The sequence below is a fragment of the Monodelphis domestica genome, chromosome 1, assembly GCF_027887165.1.
Source record: "Monodelphis domestica isolate mMonDom1 chromosome 1, mMonDom1.pri, whole genome shotgun sequence".
Classification (NCBI taxonomy): Eukaryota; Metazoa; Chordata; class Mammalia; order Didelphimorphia; family Didelphidae; genus Monodelphis; species Monodelphis domestica.
This window is the reverse complement of record NC_077227.1, coordinates 411,707,244-411,730,808: the sequence shown is the minus strand read 5'-3', so window position 1 is coordinate 411,730,808 and position 23,565 is coordinate 411,707,244. Positions and strand designations below refer to the sequence as shown.

General features: G+C 44.0%; 2 protein-coding genes across 15 annotated transcripts in view; both read left to right on the top strand.

Annotated features, from left to right (window-relative positions):
* The window catches only part of WHRN (whirlin), a 142,722-nt gene extending 132,049 nt beyond the window's left edge, over positions 1–10,673 (top strand). For 2 of the 11 annotated variants that reach the window (XM_056812019.1, XM_056812014.1), the window contains 4 exons: positions 793–1,270; positions 6,908–7,089; positions 8,152–8,274; positions 9,303–10,673. In XM_056812019.1, the coding sequence (XP_056667997.1) occupies positions 793–1,270; positions 6,908–7,089; positions 8,152–8,274; positions 9,303–9,485 (966 nt within the window). In that variant the 3' untranslated portion in view covers positions 9,486–10,673. Of the gene's footprint in view, positions 1–696; positions 1,271–6,883; positions 7,090–8,151; positions 8,275–9,302 lie in introns of all 11 variants that reach the window. The other 9 variants (XM_056812018.1, XM_007474525.3, XM_056812017.1 and 6 more) reach the window with 5 other exon arrangements.
* Positions 10,674–17,130: 6,457 nt separating this feature from the next.
* Positions 17,131–23,565, top strand: part of AKNA (AT-hook transcription factor) — a 74,961-nt gene continuing 68,526 nt past the window's right edge. For 3 of the 4 annotated variants that reach the window (XM_007474516.3, XM_007474512.3, XM_007474514.3), the window contains exon 1: positions 17,131–17,350. In XM_007474516.3, coding sequence (XP_007474578.2) covers positions 17,302–17,350 — 49 coding nt within the window. In that variant the 5' untranslated portion in view covers positions 17,131–17,301. Of the gene's footprint in view, positions 17,351–23,436; positions 23,530–23,565 lie in introns of those variants that run through there. The other variant, XM_007474513.3, reaches the window with a different exon arrangement.

Below are 23,565 nucleotides of genomic sequence, written 5' to 3'. Positions count from 1 at the left end.
AGTATCTGAGATCAGATTTGAACCTAGGACCTCCCGTCTCTAGGCCTGGCTCTCAACCCACTGAGCTACCCAGCTGCCCCAGGACCTTTTTCTCTCGTGGTCTAAGCCCTGTTTTCTCTGTCCTAACAGCTGCTATCCCACATTATCTCTTGTATCTTCTCCTGTTTCTGTTCGTGAGCCACTGGGCATCTTTGAGTAGAGTGGAAGGATAATGTCACCTGTATCCTCATTTTCTCTTTCCCATTCCCTCAGCACTCTTCCCTGGTATAAGCTAATCCCTTACAATGAAGCAAAGCCAGAGAAGTCTTTTTTTTAATACTGCCTATAATTATGTCTGTAAAGACTCCTTGCTACAGGATATTGCTGATGCCAAAGACTTAGTAAGATTCCCAAAAGGAGGAGGCTATTAGGTAACAATACTGTCTGCAAAGACACTTGCCAAGATCCAAACCACAGGGGTCGGTCCTCTATCTGCAGCTGAGATGACACAGATTTTCCACTATGGTGTTGCATTATTCAGGTAGGCCTCGTCACGTGGCCGATAGAACCCTGACAACTGGAGAGACAGAATTCCAGCCTGGATCTTGGTTGGTTCTGGTACAGCCTCTCCTATGTGGAGTCTCTCTCTGAGGGAAGGCTCTCCCAGGTCTAGGGATGGAGTCTGATGGCCTCTGTTCTTGCTGGATTTTTTGGCAGGATGATGTTGGGTCTCTTTCGGAGGCACCACCTAGCTTCAAGCCTCCGCCACCTCCTCCTCCAATTCAGTCTCTTGACCCCTCTGTTCCTCAACAGAGAAAGACTGGGAAAGATCATCTCAAACGCCCTTCTTCAGAGTCTTCTCAATCGGGGCTTTTCTTCACAGCGCCCCGCATCCTTAGTCCACCGGAGAGGGACATACCCAGCACTCCATCCACTGGAGCCACTTCATCCACGGAGGGTTCTCTTGCCAGCCCCATCTATGCCACAATTTCTCCAGCCAATCATAGCTCGAAGAGGCCGATGGATACACATCTGTCATTTGTCAACCAACACCCAATAGGGCCCTTCCCCAGGGTCCAGTCTCCCACTCATCTGAAAGGCAAGGCCCCCGAAGCGTCCCCGGGGAGCGGCCTCCCAAGTCCTCCCCTTCCCTCTCCTTCTGCCGTCCCCATATCCCTGGATAAGACCAGCCCCAAGTCAGGAACAAATCATCACTTTGTCATGGTGGAAGTACACCGGCCAAACAGCGAACCAGATGTGAACGAAGTGAGGGCCCTGCCACAGACACGAGGTGAGTAGCCCACCAGGCTGCCATGTACCCAGAATTCTTTCTCCCTACTCAGACTGTGCATGTGTCCACTATCACTTGTCCACTTTTGACTTTTACCATATTATATATAGTAACATATGATATATCATGTAATTATATAATGTAATATGATAATATATAATATAAGGAAATAAACTATTATTTGGGGCTTATTCTATCTCCCCCCTCCCCCCTCCCCCCCCCCATTTTCCCCCAGATTGTGCCCCTAGGGCCAGGAAATAGTCAAGTCTTGCTTTTCCATCTTTTATCCCTAACTTTTTGTTTAGTAGTAATTAACATTCCTGGTGCTGACTGAGAGGCAATGAGAAAATAAAATTCTGTGGTGCCTCCTGACTCACCTAATTATATTCAGTGTAGCCTTTAGTGGGAGACATGTGATGGTATGCAGTGTAAAAAATGCTGACTTTGAAGGCAAGACTGTGTTCAAATCCCGCCATTGCTATTTGTTGTGTGGCTTCAGAAAATTACTTTACTTCTCAGGACCTCAGTTTCCCTATTTGTAAAATAAGAGCACTGGACTAGATGACTCCTAGGTTCCCTTCTAGCTCCATTAACCCCAAAGGTGTTAAGAATATAGGTATCTGCTCAACATCTCAGAGGTGAGGGACATGGCATCCCCAGAATCTGGAAAATCCGTTTGAAATTTTTTGACCCTCCCTTTGTACCAAAGAAGTCTGAATTTTTTCTTTTCCTTTTTTGGGATGTTAATAGTACCTTATCCTAAAATTTGGGTGAAGTATTTAGCCAGAGGCTGAGCTTATAAGCTTTTTCTGTGTTGTCTGTGGCTTCAGAAAAATACCCCCAAATTTCCATTTAAATTTCTTATGCCAACCTGCAATATATTGAAATAGCGATGGGGAAATTCATATTGTGGAAGGGATACCTGTATTTGATTCTATCTTGTTTCTTTAAAAGTTTGTAATATAGAGGTAATATAAGGCAATGTGGTAGATGGGATTGGCAGACAGTTTGGGATTCCAGAAGACTTGGGTTCGTGCCCTGCCTCTGACACAAACTTTACACATGCACATGCTCTGACACTTAATCTCTTCCCCAGCATTTTGGGCACCTCTCTAGGACTTTAAGATGAGTTTCCAGTTTCCATGAGGGAATTTTCACATTAAAATTTTCCTCTATCAATCAAACCACAGATTGGGGAGAAAAGAATCACTTATATGATGCCTTTAGGTTTGCAAATTGCACATACATTATCTTCTTTGCTCCTCACAAGAATCTTGCCCTCACAAATAGAGGGTCTCCTCCACAGATGTCTAACTCCATTTCTTCATTGCAGCATCTTTGACGGTAGTACTCTAGTCCTGGTAGGACCTACCCCTGGAAAGACTTTGTGTATAGGCAAGGAGACAGATTATCTGTTGTTCAAGGACCATCTCAGCTAAATGAAGAGAAGGTCAGCAGGTTGGTTGAAGGCTGGAAGTTTTTCTTGTGGACCAGCCACCATTTGTGCTCAGAAAGGCCAGAGATTAGAGTCTGTATTGGCAACGGAATTACCCACCCAATGAAATAATGGCTCTCCAAGTAGCAGTCAATCAAGTGCCTACTATGTGCTGGAGTATATAGATGGTTGTATACATAGTAATCAAAAAAAATTACCTTTCTCCAGACATCCTTGGATTAATGGGAGCTTTCCATATTTTGTCCTCAAATTAAGTTTCAAAATGACAGAAAGCCCACTGGGAAGAAGAGAAAGGGAACTAGCCTTCCCCAAACCCAATATACACCGTGCTAAGGTTTGTGTTTCTGAGGAGATGATATTGAGCCAATATAGGCCATCACCTCTATTCTCCTCCTTGGGGAGCAATGGCACACCTCTGGGATGAGCCTGGCTATTCAAGACAAGCCGCCCCAATGGTTGGCAAAGCCAGGGGTCGTCCTCAGACTTAGCTGTCTCCAAATTTCCAAGCAGGTAGTCCGACAGCATTTTGAGAGGGAGAGATTCTCGACTGACTTTTGATACCCTTCTAAGGCAGGGCTTGGAACACCCACATAATCATCCATTGCCAGCTTTCCGACCTCCCTCTCCTCCTCCTCCCCCCCAGCACAGCGAGATTTTGATCATGGCTTTGTTGGGCCATGCTGCCCTCTTGCGGTATGACTTGACATTGATAGCTAGAGAAGAAGTCCTCAGCGTGGATGGATGGGAATGGAAGGCTGTTGGTGGGACCTTGCACTTGTCTAGTTCTTGTTCACCCCTAGTTAAGAGGTCCTTAACCTTTTAGCCCATCATAAACCCCTTTGGCAGTCTGATGAAAGTTTAGGGACCCCCTCTCAGAAGAATACCTTTTTATTAATAAAATAAGATACATTGTATTACAAAGTTATATTGAAATTGTTATTAGAATATATATATATATATACATATATATATATATATAGAGAGAGAGAGAGAGACACACACACACACACACACACATATACACATAATTATATGTTTTCAGTTAATAGTTCCCCCTAAGAACACCTATCTTGGATCACTGAGCACCAATCAGACACTAAACCAATAAACCTTCCCAACTAGCCTTAAGAGTTACAAGATCCAGGATAATTTCCCTCAGTTTGCACATAGGAAATTCAAGTCTTGAAAAAAGGGTCCGTGTCAGCAGCCGAATCAAGAATGGAATAGAGGGGTCCAGACTTGAAGCACCCACCATGACCCCCTAGACCAGGGGTTATTAGCCTCTCGTCTCTGAATTCTAAAAAATAATTTTTTTCGATCACTATTTCAACATAATTTGTTTCCTTTATAATTTTATTTTATACATTTAAACAAATTATTTGAGAAGGGACCCTAACTTGCATCAGATCATGGAAAGGCACACAAAACATTTTAGAATCCCTACTCTAAACTAAGCTTCCCTAGGCTGGCTGATAGGTTTTTGGAGAAGAGGGCATCTTATTTAATTGAAACTCATTGGGATCCTTTTTCTGAGCTCTAATTACCTCGGGAAGGTAACTCTAACTCTGGCCTCTAGCTCTGACCAGGCTCATTTCTTCTTGCTGTCTTCTAACTTGCCTCTCAGCATGTTTAATCCCAGCTCCCTTCACAGACTGTCCTGATGTCTAAAAACAAGTGATTTATTATTTGCTGCAACCTCTATCTGGGACCTTTTTCCAGCAGGGACATAGCTAAATCAGAAACATGGTGTCAGATAAGGTCCCTTTCTTTCTAATCCAATGCAATAAACATTTAATAAGTGTCTGCTATGTGCAGAACCCTGTGTTAGGCACTGGGGCATATGCCAAGCTTACATATGATAATAGCCTATGCCCTCAAATTATTTATGGGCTAGTCAAGGAATAAGTCACCAGTCCAGATCATAGAGTAGTACACAAATGTGTAAAAACATGAAAAGAGCACTAAAAAGCTAGAAAACAAGGCTATTGGAGGCATGGCAGGAAATTCCCAACTTGAAAAATCAGGGGAGGCTTCATAGAAGAGGTGACCCAGGGTAGGAGTTTTAAACACAGGGACTTCAATAAACAAAAAAATAAATAAATAAAAAAGGAGGGCAATCGAATATGAGCAAAATACAAGCATGTTTGGAGGCATAGAGTTTGGAAGCATTTTGGCTGAAGCACAGTATTATGCATAGGGAAGCAATGTGAAATAAAATACGGTGAAAATAGTAAGCATTTATTAAGTGCCTATTGTGTGTAAGAGCACTGTGCCAAGCACCTATTTAAGCTAAACCAACTTCCTTGCCCCCAAGGAGCTTGCCAGGCAGTAGGAGAACGAGGCTAAAAAAAGCAGTGAGGCCAGATGATGGAGAGCCTTGAATGCCAAACAGAGGAACATAAACTGCTCTTTAAAATAGTAGGGAGCCACTGGAGATTTTCTTTTTTTCTTTCTTCTTTTTTTGCCCCCAAATCCCCAAGTATCGGTTCCAAGGTAGAAGAACAGTAAGGACTAGGCAAGTGAGGTTAAGTAACTTGCTCAAGTCACACCAATAGGACATGTCTGAGACCAGATTTGAACCCAGGATCTTCCATCTCCAAGGCTGACTCTATCCACTGAACTACCTAGCTGCCTCTGAAGACTTTCAAAAAGTGAAGAGTCTCTAAGGAGGATCATCCTGGTAGTGGGATAATGAAAAGAGTAGCAGAGAATCAGATGTAGGAAACTATTGCAATCATCCAAAAGGTGACAGAGTCTGTATTAGCAAGGCAGCAGTGGGAAGAATATGAAAGATGACTGAGTGTTGGAATCCACAGGACTTGGACCTGATTGGATAGAATAGGAGAAGTGAGGGAGATAGAAGAGCCAACACTAATGCTAGGATTATAGACATGAGTAACCAATGTTAACACAAACAGAAGTATGGAAATCCAAAGGAGAGCCTGATTTAGGGGGTAAGATGAGTCTGGTCTAGGGGGCAAGAGGAAGTTGGGGACAAGGCTGGGTTTGATTTATTGTTTTGTTGGATTGTCCCTGAGACCAAAGAAAGTGATAGGAAAAAAATGTTAATATTGCAGTTTGACTTTAAAAGTGTTATGTGTTTTCAGAAAGCTAATTGTTAAATATCTACTAGCATACCCCTGTCTTGAGGAATGTTGATTTAGAGGTACCAGAGAGATCTTGGATAGCTCAAAGAAGAGAGTTCAGGCCTAGAGAAAGAGATTTCCAAGGCATCTACATAGAGATGGTATTTAGCAATAACCAAAGAGTAACTATTTCTCTACCTTTTCGGCCATTCTACAATTTGGAGGATTGAGGGTATGTAATTAGGATTTGCTCCCCCAGAACTCTAAAATCCTAGCTTCCCATGTTCCCTCATTATGTCCTAACGTGGGGAAATTATAAATTTTGTGTAGTTCCGCCCCTCTCTCTCATTTTCCTTGATAGAAGCTGGAAAAGTGGGCTTTATGCCAGGCAGGAGAATCTACACACATGAGTTTACTTTTTGTTAGATAATTAGGTTTGAACTTTATTTTGTTTTGTTTATTTTCTTTCTACTTCAAGTGATTATTAATGAACTTTATAAAATATAATACTTGTAGTTATGGGATATTAATTTAAATTTTATAGGGGCTTGCTTATATTTTGCTCCTTTGGAAAGAATGAGAAATATACTCTCAACTGCTTTCATACTTTCCCTTTGCAAGTACAGAAGTGTGGACTAATTTCAATGAGGCATGGCTCATCACCAGCTGATGCCTTCTTACACTTTTAGTGGACTTGTCTGAAGTGGATATAGTTGTAGGGGTCTGGAATAGTGCTGTTGTATACATCTCATATTTGAGCTAATTGTCAAGAGGGCACTACCACCAATGCCTGGCTTTTGTGGCTTCTTGGGATTCCTGGGTCAAAAATTCTTGTCATTAGTCTTTAGGTTCTTGAATCTCATAAGGTCTACTTGGCAGGAGTGGGGGGGGGGACTCTAAGATGTTATTGATCACCTTGGGCCCAAACTAGCATCTTTATCCCTCTGTCTACCTACTTGTGCCCCATGCCCCATTCCATATGAAGAGCAGAAGGGATTCAGAGGGCCAGGCTCCATGGGCATTTATCAGCAGCCTCCTGATGATATATTCTGTTTTCCTCCCTGCTAACAGCTGTTCTCCCGCTATCACCCCCAGCAGCCTCTACTCTTTCCCAGCTGTCAGACAGTGGGCAGACTCTCAGCGAAGACAGTGGCGTGGATACCGGGGAGGCAGAGGCCAGTAGCAAGGACCGAGGACGACAGCAGGCATCCACCAAGGGAAGAGGCAACAAGGACCTTCCCCGGAATGAGGGAGCAGCAGAGGCAGCCTCCAAACCAGTAAGCAATGGGCATGAGGCAGCCCCAGAGGCAGGGCAGCCTGGGCACTGGACCTACCCCCAAGGTGTTTTGAGAAGGGAAGGGGATGAAGTCAGCCTGAGGGAAGGGCTTTCTAAATGTGATTCAGAAGCCAGTAGGCAAGAGGGCCTGGTTGACCCTATGGGTGTGGTGTGGGAAGCATGAACTGGGCAACAGCTGTATGTACTTTGTGCCTGTGCAACACCCATAGGGTTTTGCCATACTCTGCCCCAAGGGTGCCTAGTCAGAGAGTCCTCCCCCTCATCTCCACCCATCTTTAAACATGTTGGCCTTGCCCCGTCCCTAAAGACACTGACTCAGAAAATGAAAGAATTTCCTATTGCACATTGACCCAGTAACTGGCAAACTAGAGACCAAATCTGCCAATGTTGCCAAGCTCTGTCACACCCGGGGAGCAGTGACAAATAATACCAGTATTTCTCTCTATGGGGTGAGAATGGAAGCCCATCTGGGCTTTAGCTTGCTTCTAGGTAGCCTTTTCCACATAACAGTTGCCCCTTATAAAATAACAAAGCATGGCGGATGGGGGAGACAGGTAGGTAGCTCAGTGGATTGAGAGCCAGGACTCGAAATGGGAGATCCTGTGTGCAAATAATGGCCTCAGACACTTCCTAGCTGTGAGACCCTGGACAACTCACTTAAATCTGGGTTCTAATCCTAGCTTTGGGTGACATTGGACAAGTCACTGAACTCCTTTGGACCTCAATTTCTTCATCATAGTAATTTATAAATTCTTTGAGGATAAGGACCATGTTGTATGTATCCCTCCTATACCCTATGTGCGTTATACATGATATTCTTAATAAATATTTGTCAAATGACTGGAAGAGTTTTTTAAGCGAGTAAGTTTGATCAGATGAACTCTAAGGTTCTTCCAAACAACTCTGAAACCCTATGATCCTGAGTTAGGCCCAGCAAGTCTGGAAGGGTCAAAATTGGCCATTTTTAGAGCCAGAAAGGAAATCTAGTAGACACCTTTACAGGGGCAGCCTTTGGTGATGATAACATTCCCTCTGCCTTCAGCCCGGCCTCTTGGAGCCCACCTCCTCTCTGATCCGAGTGATGAAGAGTGCGGCCACCTTGGGTATCGCTATTGAGGGTGGTGCTAATACTCGACAGCCCCTGCCACGGATAGTCACCATCCAGGTATGGAAAGAAGCAACATCTGGGAAAAGCAGAAGCTCCTTTTTGCGCTCCCCTAGACTTGGCCAGACCAGTTCCCTGACCTCTCCCAAGCATCCAGTGTGATGGCATTGAGAGTTCCAGAGGAAAACAGAAGGGGACAAATTCCAAGTAGCCCCAAGACTCCTGGTCTCACCCCAACTCTTGCCCTATTCTCTCCCCTTTATTTTTTCTCCAAAGTGGTGCCGATTGGAGCAGTGTTGGGGCTTCATCTAAAATGTGCTTTGAAGCTTACTAAAGATGTAATCGGGGGCACCACTCATTTCATTTTTGTCTTTAGCCCTTCCCACAGACATCCTCCTACCAGAAATGAAGATGGGTCCCTCCCTATGTACCAGGGGCTTAGGTAATAGGACGGAGGAAGAGACTCAGTCTCTGGTCTTAGAGAGAATGTAGATGGGAACACAGAGTGGCACAGGTCACTGGCTATGAATGGGGGGTGTCTGGGATAGAACCCGCCTACACAGCTAGGATGGGTTGGACATGTAACGTGATCTATATGCTTCATGTAGGCATGCCTGTAGGTTGGCACAGCATATGTGGGTGCAGAGTGCCTTTGTATGTGAGCATCACTACCCGGACCAGCTACCACACCCAGGCATGGGGTATTCCCAGTAACTTCTTCTGTGCATGTAGATAAGAATGAATGAGGGGGCAGCTGGATATCTCAGTGGATGGAGAGTCAGGCCTAGAGATGGGAGGTCCTGGGTTCAAATATGGCCTCAGATACTTCCCAGCTGTGTGACCCTGGGCAAGTCACTTAACCTTCATTGTCTAGCCCTTACCACCCTTCTGCCTTGGAACTGATACACAAGATTAATTCCAAGATGGAAGGTATGGGTTTAAAAAAATTAAAATAATAAAAAAAAGAATGAATGAGAGTGGGGTCAGCTACTGGCTGTGATGGTCTGGGGCTAAGCAGGCCCAGTCTGTCATCTGTCAGAGCCAGTCTAGGGCGGCTGACCTTCTCTCCCTGTGTCTCCTCTCTGCAGAGAGGCGGCTCTGCCCACAACTGTGGGAAGCTGAAGGTGGGCCACGTGATCTTGGAGGTGAACGGCATGACGATGCGGGGCAAGGAACACCGGGAGGCTGCCCGCATCATTGCCGAAGCTTTCAAGATGAAGGATCGGGACTATGTGGACTTCCTGGTCACGGAATTCAATGTGATGCTTTAGGGGAAGGACCTCCAGAGCCAAGGATAAAAGGAGGACCCAAAGGAGAGTGCCCAGGATCTGAGTAATTAAATCTAGGGAGGTTCTGATGAGTTCTGTGTTATGTCTCACACGTGTAAAACTGCACGTAGCTCCACGTCCAGCAGACGCTCCTTCCCAGATCCTCTAGTGTCCCCCTCCTGGCACATGCAGACCCCTCTCCCCAAGCTGGCGGACAGGCACTCACCTGGCTGTGGCAAGGTGGCCTGAGGTGCCTGTTCCAACCAGCCTGACCACCAGCCCAGATTAGGGCCCACCTCTTACTCCCCTTGCCCTCAGGGAGGATCCTGTCTGAGGTACATGATCAGCTGGCTACCGCCGGCCAGACAGACAGACAGACAGATAGACAGACAGATCTGCATACCGCCTGGCCTCTCAGTCAGCCCCAGAAAAGCCCAGAGAGCAGGAAGGAAGATAGGGACCCCCAAAAGGACCAAGAACAAGAAAGAAGCTCAAAGGGAAGGGAAGAAAGAATTCCCAGGAAAGAACTGAAGAGGAGGTGGGAGAGAGCTTAGGCTTTTGTTTATCCTTTCCCTGACTTGTTTAAGATTGTCCCTAATCCGACTCCACCTCTGTGTGAAGGAACAATTCCTCTCTACCATATGCTCAGCTCCAGTGCCCTTTACTTTCACTTTGAACCCTTTTGAATCTCTTCTGAGTTGGGTTAGAGGCTCTTCTCCCAGCTCCAGCCTCCTCCCCACCTTCCCCTCTTTGTGCCCCTTGAAGAGAAGAATGTATCCCATCTGCCCCCAAGGAGCTTGGCTTCATTCTATATCCCTTTCCCTTCCTCTAAGAAACCGCTAGCCAGAGCAGGGGTGAAGAGATCGCTCCGGGACTTCAGCTACTGGGGGAGAGTCCCCAGGAAATGCTCTACAGCAATATTAGTGCCACAGACTGGGTGGGCAGCAAGTGCCCTCCTGCCCTGGCTGTTGATTCCACCCAGCTCACTTCTCTGCTCTATTATTTATTATTTATTTTCTACCCTGTCAACCCTGGATCCCATGCTCCCCCCTTTTCAGCCCCTATCCTGTCTGGTCACCCTGTGCACAGCCTAACAATGGATGCCTTGTAAATGGCCAGCAATGTCAGTGTATTTATATAAAGAGCTTGTGACTTTAATTTTTCAATAAATCTCACTGTTAGGAAAAAGTATACTGTGGGGGTCTGTCTTCTTCCCATTGGAGAGTGTCCTTAGTTCATGGCTTCCCACCAAGGAGCTGTCTTCTAAGGTTCTTGCACAATGGTTTTGGACCTCTCTCTGATACTGACTAATTATGTGGACTTTGGAAAATTACACCCACCCTGGGTCCCATTTTCCTCATCTATACTTAAATGTCTTGAGGCAGAGGGTCAGACTAGGAGACATCCTGAGAACCTTTCCGGGTCTAAGTCTTATTATTTCATAAGCTGGTGCCACATGGGATTTATCTGTGTCTTTCTCATTCCCGTGGATCAATTCCATGAGTTTGTGACCTAAACTGGGCCATCTCTTCTGCAGGCCACAAGGGGGCCAGCTTCTCCCTGACTCAAGATCAGTCTCCCTTCATCTCTCAGTTGGACACTGAAAGGAACGACCCTTTTTAGAACAGAGTTCCTTTGGCATTTCCAGGAAGTCCCTGGAGGTGCCCCAGGAGGCAGTCACACAATGAAACTAGCTCAGGGTTTAGAATCAGAAACCTTGAGTTTCAGGTCTCTTTCTATTACTTAATTGCCTCTTTGACCCTGGACAAGTCCTTGGGTCCCAGTATCCTTCTCTCTGACCACAAGCGGGGTTGGACTTCGCAGTCCTTAAGGTCCTTTCAAGAGCCCAATTCTATGACATCTGGGAAATCCCTCTCTCCCCACAAGATAGTGTGGGGGATTTCTATACTGTCTCCAGCTGAGATGGCTTAGAGAGGAGTATTTCAGAAAAGCTATGCAGGGCTCTAATAAGCACAGTCACAGAGATGGCTTCTAAAGTCCAATTTATTATAACCTCAGGGCATTTGTCTTTGAGTAGTCTTTTTTGTCTTTGCACAAAGAAAGGCGGCCTGAGCCGGCTTTGTGAACAAGCTCCCCTATGTAAACCAGGCCAATTCCCATCAAATCAACCAATCAATCGGATATTGCGCTATCAGACAAGATAACCAAGTATGCCTAGTTACCAGTTACCAGGTCCTTTGAGATCTCTGTTGACAGCAGAAGATGGGGTTTGAGTGAGGGAGTCAGACTCAGGGTCAATTCCTAAGCATCTGTGTGCCTAAGACCCTTGCCAGCTATCTGCTATGGATGAAGTAGAAGATACTTGCCTTTGTCTTCAAAGAGTTTAGTGGAAGGATAAAATTCCTATTCCTCTTCATTTGCCCTGGCCATTTACTATCCCCAGTATGCTGGCTGAGTGCTCAGCAGAGGATGATGACTCTTTAACAAGTTGGATAACCTACAAGTATACAGATGTGTACATATGTGTGCATTATATGAAACAGCATGGCTTAGTGAAGCACATACTGGTGTTGGAATCGGAAGACCTGCATTTGAATCCTGGCTCTGATAAAATAGATGATTGTGGATGAATTATTTAACTTCTCTTGAGAGTTAACTTCCCCATGGAAAAGGATCATGGGATAGTGGAAAGAATGGTAGACCTAGACTCTCCTGGATTCAAATCTTGCCCTGTTTTAGGGTTGTGACCTAATTAATTTAATTTTGGTCACCAGGGGATATCCCAAATAAAATACCCAAGTCAGCTGGAAATTTATGGTGATTTTAATTAATATAGAGGAAAGAAATTAAGGAAAAGGTGTAGGATTTCTCCCACCTGGCCTGTGCCAGGGGGAAGATTAGAGGCTTTCTCTAAGAGGATAGTTTTGGAAGGTAAAGGAGAAAGTATCAGCCTAAACTCCAAGAGAGCTCAGCTAAGATACCTGAACCTCAGTTTCTCCCAGTATAGTATCAAGGAAAACTCACCTCTAAACTGGACAATAGCTTCCACCATGCCAAGATGTTGGAATGCTTAGCACACTGCCAGCCAGAGCCACCTCTCTGGGGAAAGAGCTGGAGAGAGAAAGTGACGCCAAATATATAGATGGTTTTACATCACTTTCCTGCATCTCACCTGTACCAATGGTAGCTTAAGCTTGACTTAGGACAGCCCAGGGGTCTGTCAGCTGTTTCTGATTTGTCATTTGCTAGCACATGTCTGTTGAAGGCCATCCTCCTAAATACTTAATCCTTAAGTATGGGTATAGACATTCCTGATTTTGTTAGACTAAGTAGGGTGGAGTAATCCAAAGTTCACACCTGGCATTTGCTCTCTGTATGGTCACGGACAAGTGCTACATTCTCAGAGCCTCAGTGTCCTCTTTTGTAAAATGGACATAAAAATACTTGTAGTATCTCCTTCCCTGGGACAGTTAAGTGGCCCAGTGTGATAGAGCACCAGGTCTGGAGTGAGGAAGCCTTATCTTTGTGAGTTCAAATCTGGTCTCAGACCCTTAGTAGTTGTATGACCCAGGGCAAGTCACTTAACCCTGCTTGCCTCAGTTTTCTCATCTGCAAAATGAATTGGAGAAGGAGATAAGAAACCACACTCCAGTATCTTTGCCAAGAAAATCCCAAATGGGTCACACATAGTCTGAAACAACAGAAAAAACAACTGAAGGACAAATTTTGAAGATTACAATGTGGGATACTGAATATGAAGTGTTCTGTACATTTTAAAGCTCTTTACAGACTGTCTAATGGTGCAACTGTACTGGACACCGTGTAAATAACAACTATTGTTAGAATGGGGACAATAATGCTTGTATTACCACCCTCACAGACCCATTATAAGAAAAGTACTTTGTAAACCTAGAAGTGCTGCATAAATAGCTTCCACTTAAAATAATCAAATAAGACAATAAAGCAACGAGCTGGGTAAAGTAACCAGTGGAGGCAGGAAGATACCCTCTACACACCCAATCTGTCACAAAAAAATCCGTCATGTCCTATAAATGATGCCTCACATTTTTAGTATTTGAAGGTTTAAAAAGTTCTTTTATCACAATTCTGTGGGACAGATGTTATGATCATCTCTGTCTTATATAGGGGAAAATTGAAACCCAGAGGAGAAAAATAATATATCCATAGTTAATAATGGTGGGAGTCTAGGGGGCAGCTGAGTATCTCAGTGGATTGAGATTCAGGCCTAGAGACAGGAGGTCCTGGGTTCAAATCTGGCCTCAGACACTTTCCAGCTGTGTGACCCTGGGCAAGTCACTTAACCCCCATTGCCTAGCCCTTACCACTCTTCTGCCTTGGAACCAATACATAGTAGTGATTCTAAGGCAGTAGGTAAGGGTTTAAAAAAAATAATGGTGGGAGTCTAGATTTGAACTTAGGCCTCTTTCCTCACTCTAAGCTTAGTACTCTTTCCATAGCATCACACTGACATGGTTCTAGATCTCAAAGAATCTAATCTGGTGAGGACAGCTAGGTGCCTTAGTGGACTGAGAGCCAGACCTAGAGATAGGAGGTCCTGGGTTCAAATCTAACCTCAAAGACTTCTGAGCTGTGTGATCCTGGGCACTTAACACCCATTGCCTAGCCCTTACTGTTATTCTGCCTTGGAATCAATACACAATATTGCTTCTAAGACAAAAGGTAAGGGACTTAAAAAAAAAAAGTCTAATCCAGGCAATACGGCAGATCCATAAATAGCTATGATTTTTAAAAAAGGTAATTTAGGAAATCATCACAAGCTAGACTGTGCTATAGAATATAGGGGCCATAAGGGTTTAGAGGAGGCAGAGAGAGGTACAGAATGTATACTCAGATGCAACCTTCAGGGGCTGCTGGCTGCTGCTGCCCCATCCCCATGAGAGCTGTAGCTAGGATCATTTTCACTGGGAGGAAGGATTGGAGAAGTAGTATACCCTGGAACTATCTTAAGGTTTCTTTTCTGTTGCTGAAAACGAGACTGCTGAGGGGAAGAATCCCACTCCCCTTGGGAGGGTGGATGGAGAGCTTGACAGGGTAGTAAGGGCATGGGTGGATGAGACCCCTTGGGTGGGGATAAATCACTGCTTCTAAGGAAAGAACTGGACAGAAGAGGAAGGTTCAGGTAGATCAGTTTACTTATAACTTCTGCCACTATCAGAAGAGGAAACACCTCCGTCCGTCCCCCAGTAAAAGTGCTGTCCTATAAATTACCCAACTTGGGACAATGGCCCAGTTGCTCCATCCCACTCTGTTCCTTACCCTAGGAGATTTTTTTTTTCTTCAATCAAGCAACTTAATTCCATGAACCCTTGAGCAACACTACAATCCTCTTCTGAGGAGGGGCAGCTCTTTTGACAAAAATGAGTAAACTAAATCCTGGGAGAAGGCTCATGTGGAAAGAAGACCTAATAACATGAATTAAATTGACCTAGAAAATGTTAGGTGCAAAGTATTCAGTCACAAAATGTCCAAATCCTTTTTTTTCCTCCCTTATCCCAAAATATGTATCCCAAGGGGGCAGCTGGGTAGCTCAGTGGATTGAGAGTCAGTCCTAGAGACGGGAGGTACTAGGTTCAAATCTGGCCTCAGACACTTCCCAGCTATGTGACCCTGGGCAAGTCACTTGACCCCCATTGCCTAGCCCTTACCACTCTTCTGCCTTAGAACCAATACATAGTATTGACTCTAAGACAGAAGGTAAGGGTTTAAAAAAAAATATGTATCCCAAGCCTTGCCCATATTGTCCTGAAAGCAGAAGTTCCATCTACCCAGAATAAAGCTTACAGCAGATGTTAGTATTTCTTGGCTGTGAAGCCAGAACACCAGAGCTCCCTTAAAGAGCAGGGAAGTTTCAGTAGAACTCTGATTGGAGGCTGGGAAAAAAAGGCTGAGAATCTGTGTCTGAGAATCAGATCTGGCTTTCAGGCCTGGCTCTCTTGCCACTAACTCGTTGTATGGTTTGGGGCAAATCATTTAACCACACTCAATCTCACCTACAAAATGAAGGAATTAGTCTAGATGGTCTTTATGGTCCTTTTAGCACTAACATTCTTATGTTAATATTAGCTACTTTAAAAAAAAATCCCTTCCCTTCCCTCTTGGAATCAATACTGTATGTTGGTTCTAAGGCAGAAGAATGGTAGGCAATGGGGGTTAAGTGACTTGCTCAGAGTCACACAGATAGGAAGTATCTGAGGTCAAATTTGAACCCAGAACCTCTCATCTCTGGCCTGGTTCTCAATCCACTGAGCCACCCAGCTGCTCCCTACATTTTTGTTCTTAAAGGTTTGCAAAATACTTTTCCATTTCCTGTAGTTATTAAACTCTCTAGATAGGGGAAGAAACTGAGATGTTGAGATATTAAATGACTTGCTCAGGGTCACACAGCTAGTAAAAGCCAGGGCCAAATTTTGAACCCTGGTCTTTTGATGCCCTATCTAGCTCTTCCTACTATAAAATGCTACTTAAGGTCCTCTGTACTTCAAAATAATATGATAATAAATTGACTCTAATTCCTCACATTTATATAGTAGTTTATAGTTTCCAAAATACTTTCGTTCACAACAGTCCCATGAGATAGGGAGTCCTAGTCTCAGGCCTGTCCACAACATTTCTCAGCCTCTGCATTACCTTCCACAAAATCATGGGTTTGGACCAAATTATGTCAAGGGTCTCTTCCTTTAATGTCGCTGAAGACAATGGGGGGGAAAGTAGTTTTTAAAGTCTTTTTTTCCTGGCATTAGAAAATTAACCCTCCCATTAGGGAGCTTTCTTTTCTTTAGAATGCTCTACTTTAAAAGTTGACTGTTGCCAAAATGTCTCTGAGCCCAGCCTCTAGGTTAAGTGAAAACAGGTCATCTGCTCCTAAAATGAAGAAAGGGATTATATTTCCAGCGTCACTCACTGACTCGTGTACCTGGTGAAATCCAGGCTTTGAAACACTAGGGAGAAATAAAGAGAATGGGGGTGGGGGGGTGGGGAGGGTGGGGAGAACTGCGAAGGAGATGAGCAGTCAATAGGGGGAAAAGGAGGATGTCGACAGTTTTCCCAGAAGAGACACATCCAAGGAAACACTCCCATCTCCTGTGTCAACAAACCATGGGTTCTCAGAACTGGAAGGGGCCTTGGAGTCTAATACTCTGTTTTACAGTTGGAGAAACCAAGGCTACGAGATGGAAACAACAGAGAGGAGGGGAGGGGAAAGAAGGCACTGGAGAGTGAGGGGCGCGGTGTAGTAGGGATGGGAGAGGAGAGAAAAGAAAGCAGAGGGTACTGACTTGGAGTTAGCAGATTTAGAGTTGTAGCTCTCCGATTGACTGACTACCTGTTTGATTTTGGGTCTGGCTTCTCTTCCGTAAAATAAAGAGATGGATATAAACTCATCTAGGGTCCCTAAATCCTGTTATTCTGCAGTTTGTGGGGCTCCGTTAATGACCCTTCCCACCCGCATCTCTCAATCCCAGCTCCGAGAGGATGAGACTTTCCGGACACCACTGATTCTATGAAAGGCGGGCAGGAACTGATGAGTCTCCTTGATTGGTAGAAATGATTCAGTCTCCGCCTTCCCTGGGCGTTCCCTTTGTCCCATTGGTCAGGCCTCTAGAATTATGCTAAAATTGAGCCAAAGCCCCCGCCCCCAGCAGCTGCGACTCTCAGATTGGAGACTATTGTTTGCTGTGTTTAACTCCAGGAAATTGACTAAAGGAGGCGGGGAAGAGTTTTACCCGGAGCTGGGCTGGGTTGCTGGGCTGGCGGCTCCGAGGCCGGCGATGCGGAGGATCGTGGCATCCCACTCGGTCTGGGAGACTGGCGAAGAGGAATGACACCCATCCCTACCTGGCATCAGGGTGGCGGCTGCAGCAGCTCAGGTGAGACGGGGAGAAATCACGCCCCAAAGCGGTCTGCAGGAACTTTCCCCAGTTTAGGGAGGCGCGGACTGGTCTTGCAGCATGTTCTGTGGCGGGCCCCAGCTCCCCAGGCTAAACGGGGTGGAGGACAAACTTCGTCCCGGGGTACCCCACCCTCTTATACCACTTTATTCTCCTCCGGACACTCGAGAGTTTTAAACTTATTGATCTTCCTTTCTTTCTTTCTTTCTTTCTTTCTTTCTTTCTTTCTTTCTTTCTTTCTTTCTTTCTTTCTTTCTTTCTTTCTTTCTCTCTTTCTCTCTTTCTCTCTTTCTCTCTTTCTCTCTTTCTCTCTTTCTCTCTTTCTCTCTTTCTCTCTTTCTCTCTTTCTCTCTTTCTCTCTTTCTCTCTCTCTCTCTCTTTCTCTCTCTCTCTCTCTCTCTCTCTCTCTCTCTCTCTCTCTCTCTCTCTCTCTCTCTCTCTCTCTCTCTTTCTCTCATTCCTTCTTTTCTTTCTTTTTCTGAGTGTGAGGGCTTAGTCCTGATTCAGCTTGACCTTGGTTAGGGCTCTTTAAAAATCATTGAGTCTCAGTTTCACTGTTTGTAAAACGAGCCTGTGGAACCAGATTTTTTTAAGATTCCTTCCAGGACTATTTCTTAATCCTAAAAAACCAAGTGACTTTGGAATCAAAAGATTTGGGGGATACATACAAGTCTAGCTATTCTTTGTTCCGTTGTTTCAGTAGTCTCTCTGGCTCTTTGTGATCCCATTTGAGGCTTTCTTAGGAAAGATACTGGAATGATTTGCCACTTCCTTCTCCAGCTAATTTTACAAATGAGGAAACTGAGGCAAACAGGGTGAAGTGACTTTTCCCAGGATCACACACAGCTAGTAAATGTCTTGAGGCCAAATTGGAACTCCGGTCTTTCTCAATTTAGACCCAGCATTCAATCCCCAGCATCACCTAGCTGCCCCAACTATCCTAATAACTATCTATTAGCAAGTGAAAGGGTCACTTGGTTGAGTCATTTAGCCCAAGTCTCAATTTCCTCTCATTAATAAAGTGTGGGAATTAGACAAGATGATCCCGATGTTCCTTCCAGCTCTATAACCTTTGACTTTCCTATTATGGACCTTAGTTTATCCATCTGTAAAAGTAAAGGAGTTGTTTTAATTGTCTCTAAGGACCCTTAAATCTCTAGAGTTATTTTCCCATGATTCTATTAACTTGCCTCTGTGGGAAAAAGTTTCTTTCCTTCTCTTCCCTTCCTTCTCCTATATCTCCAGGGAAGAGATATTGTCTCATCTGGAGGTATTTACAGGTAGACAGGTACCTGGGGGGTCCTTCACCTGTAAAGGCCATCTTCTAAGTCCTTGAAGTGTTTTTAGGGGTCTGGGAGGGCGAGGAAACATCTTTAGTAATTTCCATGCACTCTACTCACATTACACAGGATTTGCCTGAAGTTTTCTATGGAGGAAGTGGCATTGCTTATGGTATAGTTCTTTATGGCAGTCAAGCCCACCTTCCACAGAAGTTCCTCTGAGGAGGTTTCAGAGATCCCAGAATCTGGGTCTGTTTCTGAGGTTGGTGTCTTGGGGCCTGAGTTGCTGTGGTTACCCCCAGGGAGGTGGCGCTCTTGCCTGGGCCAGGGTTTGTGTAGCCCTCATTCACTAGGCAACCAAGGGCATACTGGCTGCATCTCTGGCAAGAAGCTGTGAGTTGACCTATCTCATGCTTTCCCATGAGCCCAAAATAATTTCCACCCTTCTCTTGGGGTTGTGTGTGTTTTGGCTGGGAGAGGGGGTAGGTTGAAAGAGATATGGTGGTCAAAGGTGGTGGGTCCAGTTTGGCTGGCATATTTTTAGAGTCACACAACAAAGATAGAAAAAGGGAAGTGGGTATCATCTAATGATTGGCAGGCTAGTAGGAATCAATTCTTCTGAGGAGATAGGAGATGCACAAAAGAAAGAAAACCAGACTTAGGAGTCAAAAGATCTGGGTTCTAGACCTGACTCTTTGGGAAGCCTTGAAGCCCAGAGAGTGGATTTGCTTGCCTGTAAATTGAGGGGTTTACAAAAGATGGTTTCTAAAGATCTTTTAATATTAACATTCCAGAATCCCAAAGATTCCATCCTGACTTTGATTTCAACCTTTTAAAAAATTCTTTTTGAAGAAATTTATTTCAAAGAATCTTCTGTGAGTTCCTCAGTGTGAGTGAGGATCTTCTACTTAGGCAGATGGGTACCCTTTCTGCAATTTATAGTAATCTCAGAGAGTATCCTGGGATATTGATAGGTTAAGTTATTTACCCAGGATCACACAGCCAGCAGGTATGTCAGAGGTAGGACTTGAAGCCAGGTCTTATAGTAGACTACAATGTCAACTCTTTAAGTCATGCTGCTTCTGAATTTCAACTTTTTTGGGGGAGATTTCATCAGCTCTCCTGGGTTGCTGACTGGAATACCTCAGAAGATGCCAAGTTTTGAGAGTTTCCAGGGAGATTTGGAAAAGTTGGGAGCAGATATGTGTCATCTTGCCTAGAGAATATTTTGAAAATTGATACATGTCATTTAAATTCCTATTTATTCCCACTTAGGGGGAGAAGTATTTTTAAAGCCTCTAGGTCCTGGCATAAAGAAAAATAACCTTCCCATCAAGGGAGCTTTCTTTTCTTTAGGATATTCTACTTATAGGAGGAATCAAGCCTAAAATCCAAATCTCTTGACTCTAGCAAACTGTTCAATCTTTAAAAAGGCTTTTTGAATCTATTTTCTCATCTGTAAAATGGAGAGTAACTTATCCTATCCTTGCTTTCTCTACTATGGGAATCCAATGAGAATAGATGTCAGAAAGGTTCAGTAAACTATAAAGCAGTCGTTATACTCATCAATTTTTCCTATCACTTCCTAAGTTCTTATGAGAGCATTAGTTTAGATTTGAATTAATTTATTTGTTTAGATCTCAGAGGTCACCTAGTCTAACCCCTTTATTTTACGGGGAGAGAAACTGAAGCCCAGGGAGATTTAAGTGATTTGCCTAAGATCCTCCAGGTAGGAAGTGTTAGAGGTAGGATTTGAACTTACATCAGTGCCTTTCCACTCTAAGATCCTATTTCTTTCTTGACTGATCCTGGCCTCTCTTTCTGATATAGTCTTCCTTTTACATCGCTGAAACACTGGACGAACCATGGGGCACATTGTGAAGAACAATTTCCCCGTCCATGGCTGGGCATCCTTGCCCTGGCCTATGATCCTTATTCAGGAACTAACCCCAGCTGTGTGACCTTGGTCCAATGATTTAACCTGCTGTCAGCCTCAGTTTCCTATGGTAGAAGAGACATAATACTCCCTAATCACTTCATAGGTGTGAGGATTAAGTGAAATAGACAAAAATAATCAATATTATTAGAACTGGGAGGGACCTTAACGACAATCTAGGATGAACCCCTCATTTTTCAGAAGGTGTACAGGAAACCTGTATTACGAGGAGATTGGTGGGAGAGTGAGTGAACTGATAAGGTAGGACCAGATTTGTGCCATATAGAGTCTGATGGACTGGCCTGGAGTGATTTACTCTAGTCAGTCTGTAAAAAAGTAAGTTCATGTTTTCACTAAGCATTTTTTAGGTTTAAAAAGCACTTTTCTCACAGTGATCCCACAAGGTAGTTCTTACAAGTAGGATTATTTCTGGTTTACAGATGAGGAAATGTAGTCACAGAGGTTAAGTGATTTGTCAATGAACACATAGCTAGTGGGTGTCAGAGCAAAGGTTTGAACCCATGTCTCTTGACTTCAGACTTGATACTCTTCCCACTTATTCCACTGTACAGTGCCTGTGCCACTTTGATACAAAAGGTGATGCTTAGTTACAATCTGTTTTAACACTTAAAATTTTTTGATATCTTTAATTTTTACCTAATTACTTCCTCTCCCTTTCCCAGCAAGCCATCCCTTATAATAGTGAATAAGAGAAACTGAGAGAGGCAGAAAGAGAATAAGAAAAGACAGAGAATATGTGTGAGAGAGGATATGTGTGAGAGAGGAGAGAGAGAGAGAGAGAGAGAGAGAGAGAGAGAGAGAGAGAGAGAGAGAGAGAGAGAGAGAGAGAATCTAGGAAGAGAGAGACAGAGATTGAGAGGAGAGAAATAGAGAAAAATAGTGCATAGTGGTGAAAGACAGAGATAGAAGTACAGAGAGAAAAAGTTCAGCAAAACTAACCAATTCTTCAACCAAGTTTGATAGCATAGCTTAGTAGTTATCAAACTTTTTGGTCTCAGAACCCCTTTTATACTCTTAAAAATTAGTGAAGAACCCTCACTTCATCTTCTCCCTCTAACACTTTTTTATAGACAAGTTACATCTATTGATATTTATTGTTAGGAATGAAAAGGTCTTGGTATTATGAAAATAGTTTTGAGCACATTTGTTGTTCATTCATTTTAATCATGTCTGACTCTTCTTGACCTCATTTGGGATTTTCTTGGCAAAGATACTGGAGTGGTTTGCCATTTCCTTTTCCAGGCCATTTTACAGATAAGGAAACTGAGGCAATCAAGATTAAGTGACTTTTCCAAGGACCCATGGCTACTAAATCTTCAAGGACAGATTTGAACTCAGGAAAATGAGTCTTCCTGACTTCAGACCCAGTACTCTATCTGCTGTGCCAACTAGTTTTGATCACAAAGACTCACTATAAAAGGCCTCACAGGGACACTTAGGGATTTCAGAACCACACTTGGAAATCTTCTGATATCAGCAAGGTTTGCTACTTTGGCAAAAAAAGGAGAGTTGCATTTTCTCATCTCTTCTACGGGGCCAAAGAAGGTCACAATAATTCTACAGTGTTTATTTTCAATTTGTTGTTGTTCCTCCCATTTGCATTGTGAGTATTGTTTCTCTGCTTCTCCTTCCTTTACTGTGCATCAGTTCACCCAGGTGAACCTTCTTCCATGCTTCTTTGAATTCTTCATATTCATCATCCCCTCCAGGGCAGTTCTATTGCATTGACTGACAGTTAAATTTATTAGCTTTTAGCCTAATGGCCCCAACCTTGGAAGCAAGAGAATGTTATAAAATGATTGTTTAAAGGATTTCTTCTGTTGAGTCATGGTTTAGATTTAATGTCTTCTGAGGTCCCTTCCGACTCTGATATCCCGTAAAGCTGGGAAGATTCTGTAAGACTACTGATGCATAGAAATCAAAGGAAGTCTGTGGGAAGGGAGGAAGGGAAATAATGTGATTCTTGTAACCAAGGAATAATGTTCCAAATTGACTAAATAAATTAATTTTAAAAATCAAAGGAAGTTAGAAAGTGGAAGGCAATTTTTGATGTTGTTGTTCACTTGTTTCAGTGGTGTTTGACTCTTCATGACTCCATTTGGGGTTTTCTTAGCAAAGATACTGAATGAATTTGCCATTTCCTTCTCCTAGAACTAGTAAGTGTCTGAGACCTGATTTGAACTCAGGTTTTCCTGACTCTGAGTTTAGTGTTCTCCCTGCTGCACTACCCAGCTGCCCAGGAAGGCATATGTAGCATAAGCCAACACTGATCCATTGGGAAAGGGGTAGGGGGAGGCTATTTCCAGCTATCTAGATTAGACCCCTAACATGTGCTGCCCTGGGTATAGTTTGGAAAGGGGCTTTGAGGGGGTAAAGCAAGGCCAGAGGGGACCATCAGAAAAAAATGCTATTTTTGTAAAAAAAAAAAAAAGAAGGTAGTGAGAGAGTCACAGTTGACGCTGATACTTTCAGGGGACTCCATTTTATTCTTCTAGTCACCTGACAATGCTTTCCTCACTTTATGAAACTTGGCCCATCTTGAACCCTGGCAAATCAGTATGCTGCAGAAATCCTGCTCATGAGGGCCTGGTGTTCTTTCCCCCCAGTTAACAGTGCTCTTCGGAATGCCAGGTTATAGAGCACAGACTTTCAACTTGGAGGCAACGGGCAGCTTAGCCATTAAAGATTTTTGAGCAGGGATGAAGGGAGGATGGTGGCCTGTGCCTGTGAGACTGGAGAGGGAGCTACAGGAAGCAGGGCTGGGGGGGGGGGTAACAAGAGTTCATTGTCGTCGTCCAGGTGTGAAGTAATAAAGGCCTAGGTTAGGGTGGGGTCAATGGGGCTGGAGGAGATAATGCAGGCAAGAACCAGTGGGCAAATAGATATATGCCTGGCCTTCTTGAACTTTATCTTGCTCTAGGGTAAGTACCAGTCTCCATTTACAGGTGTCTTTCCAA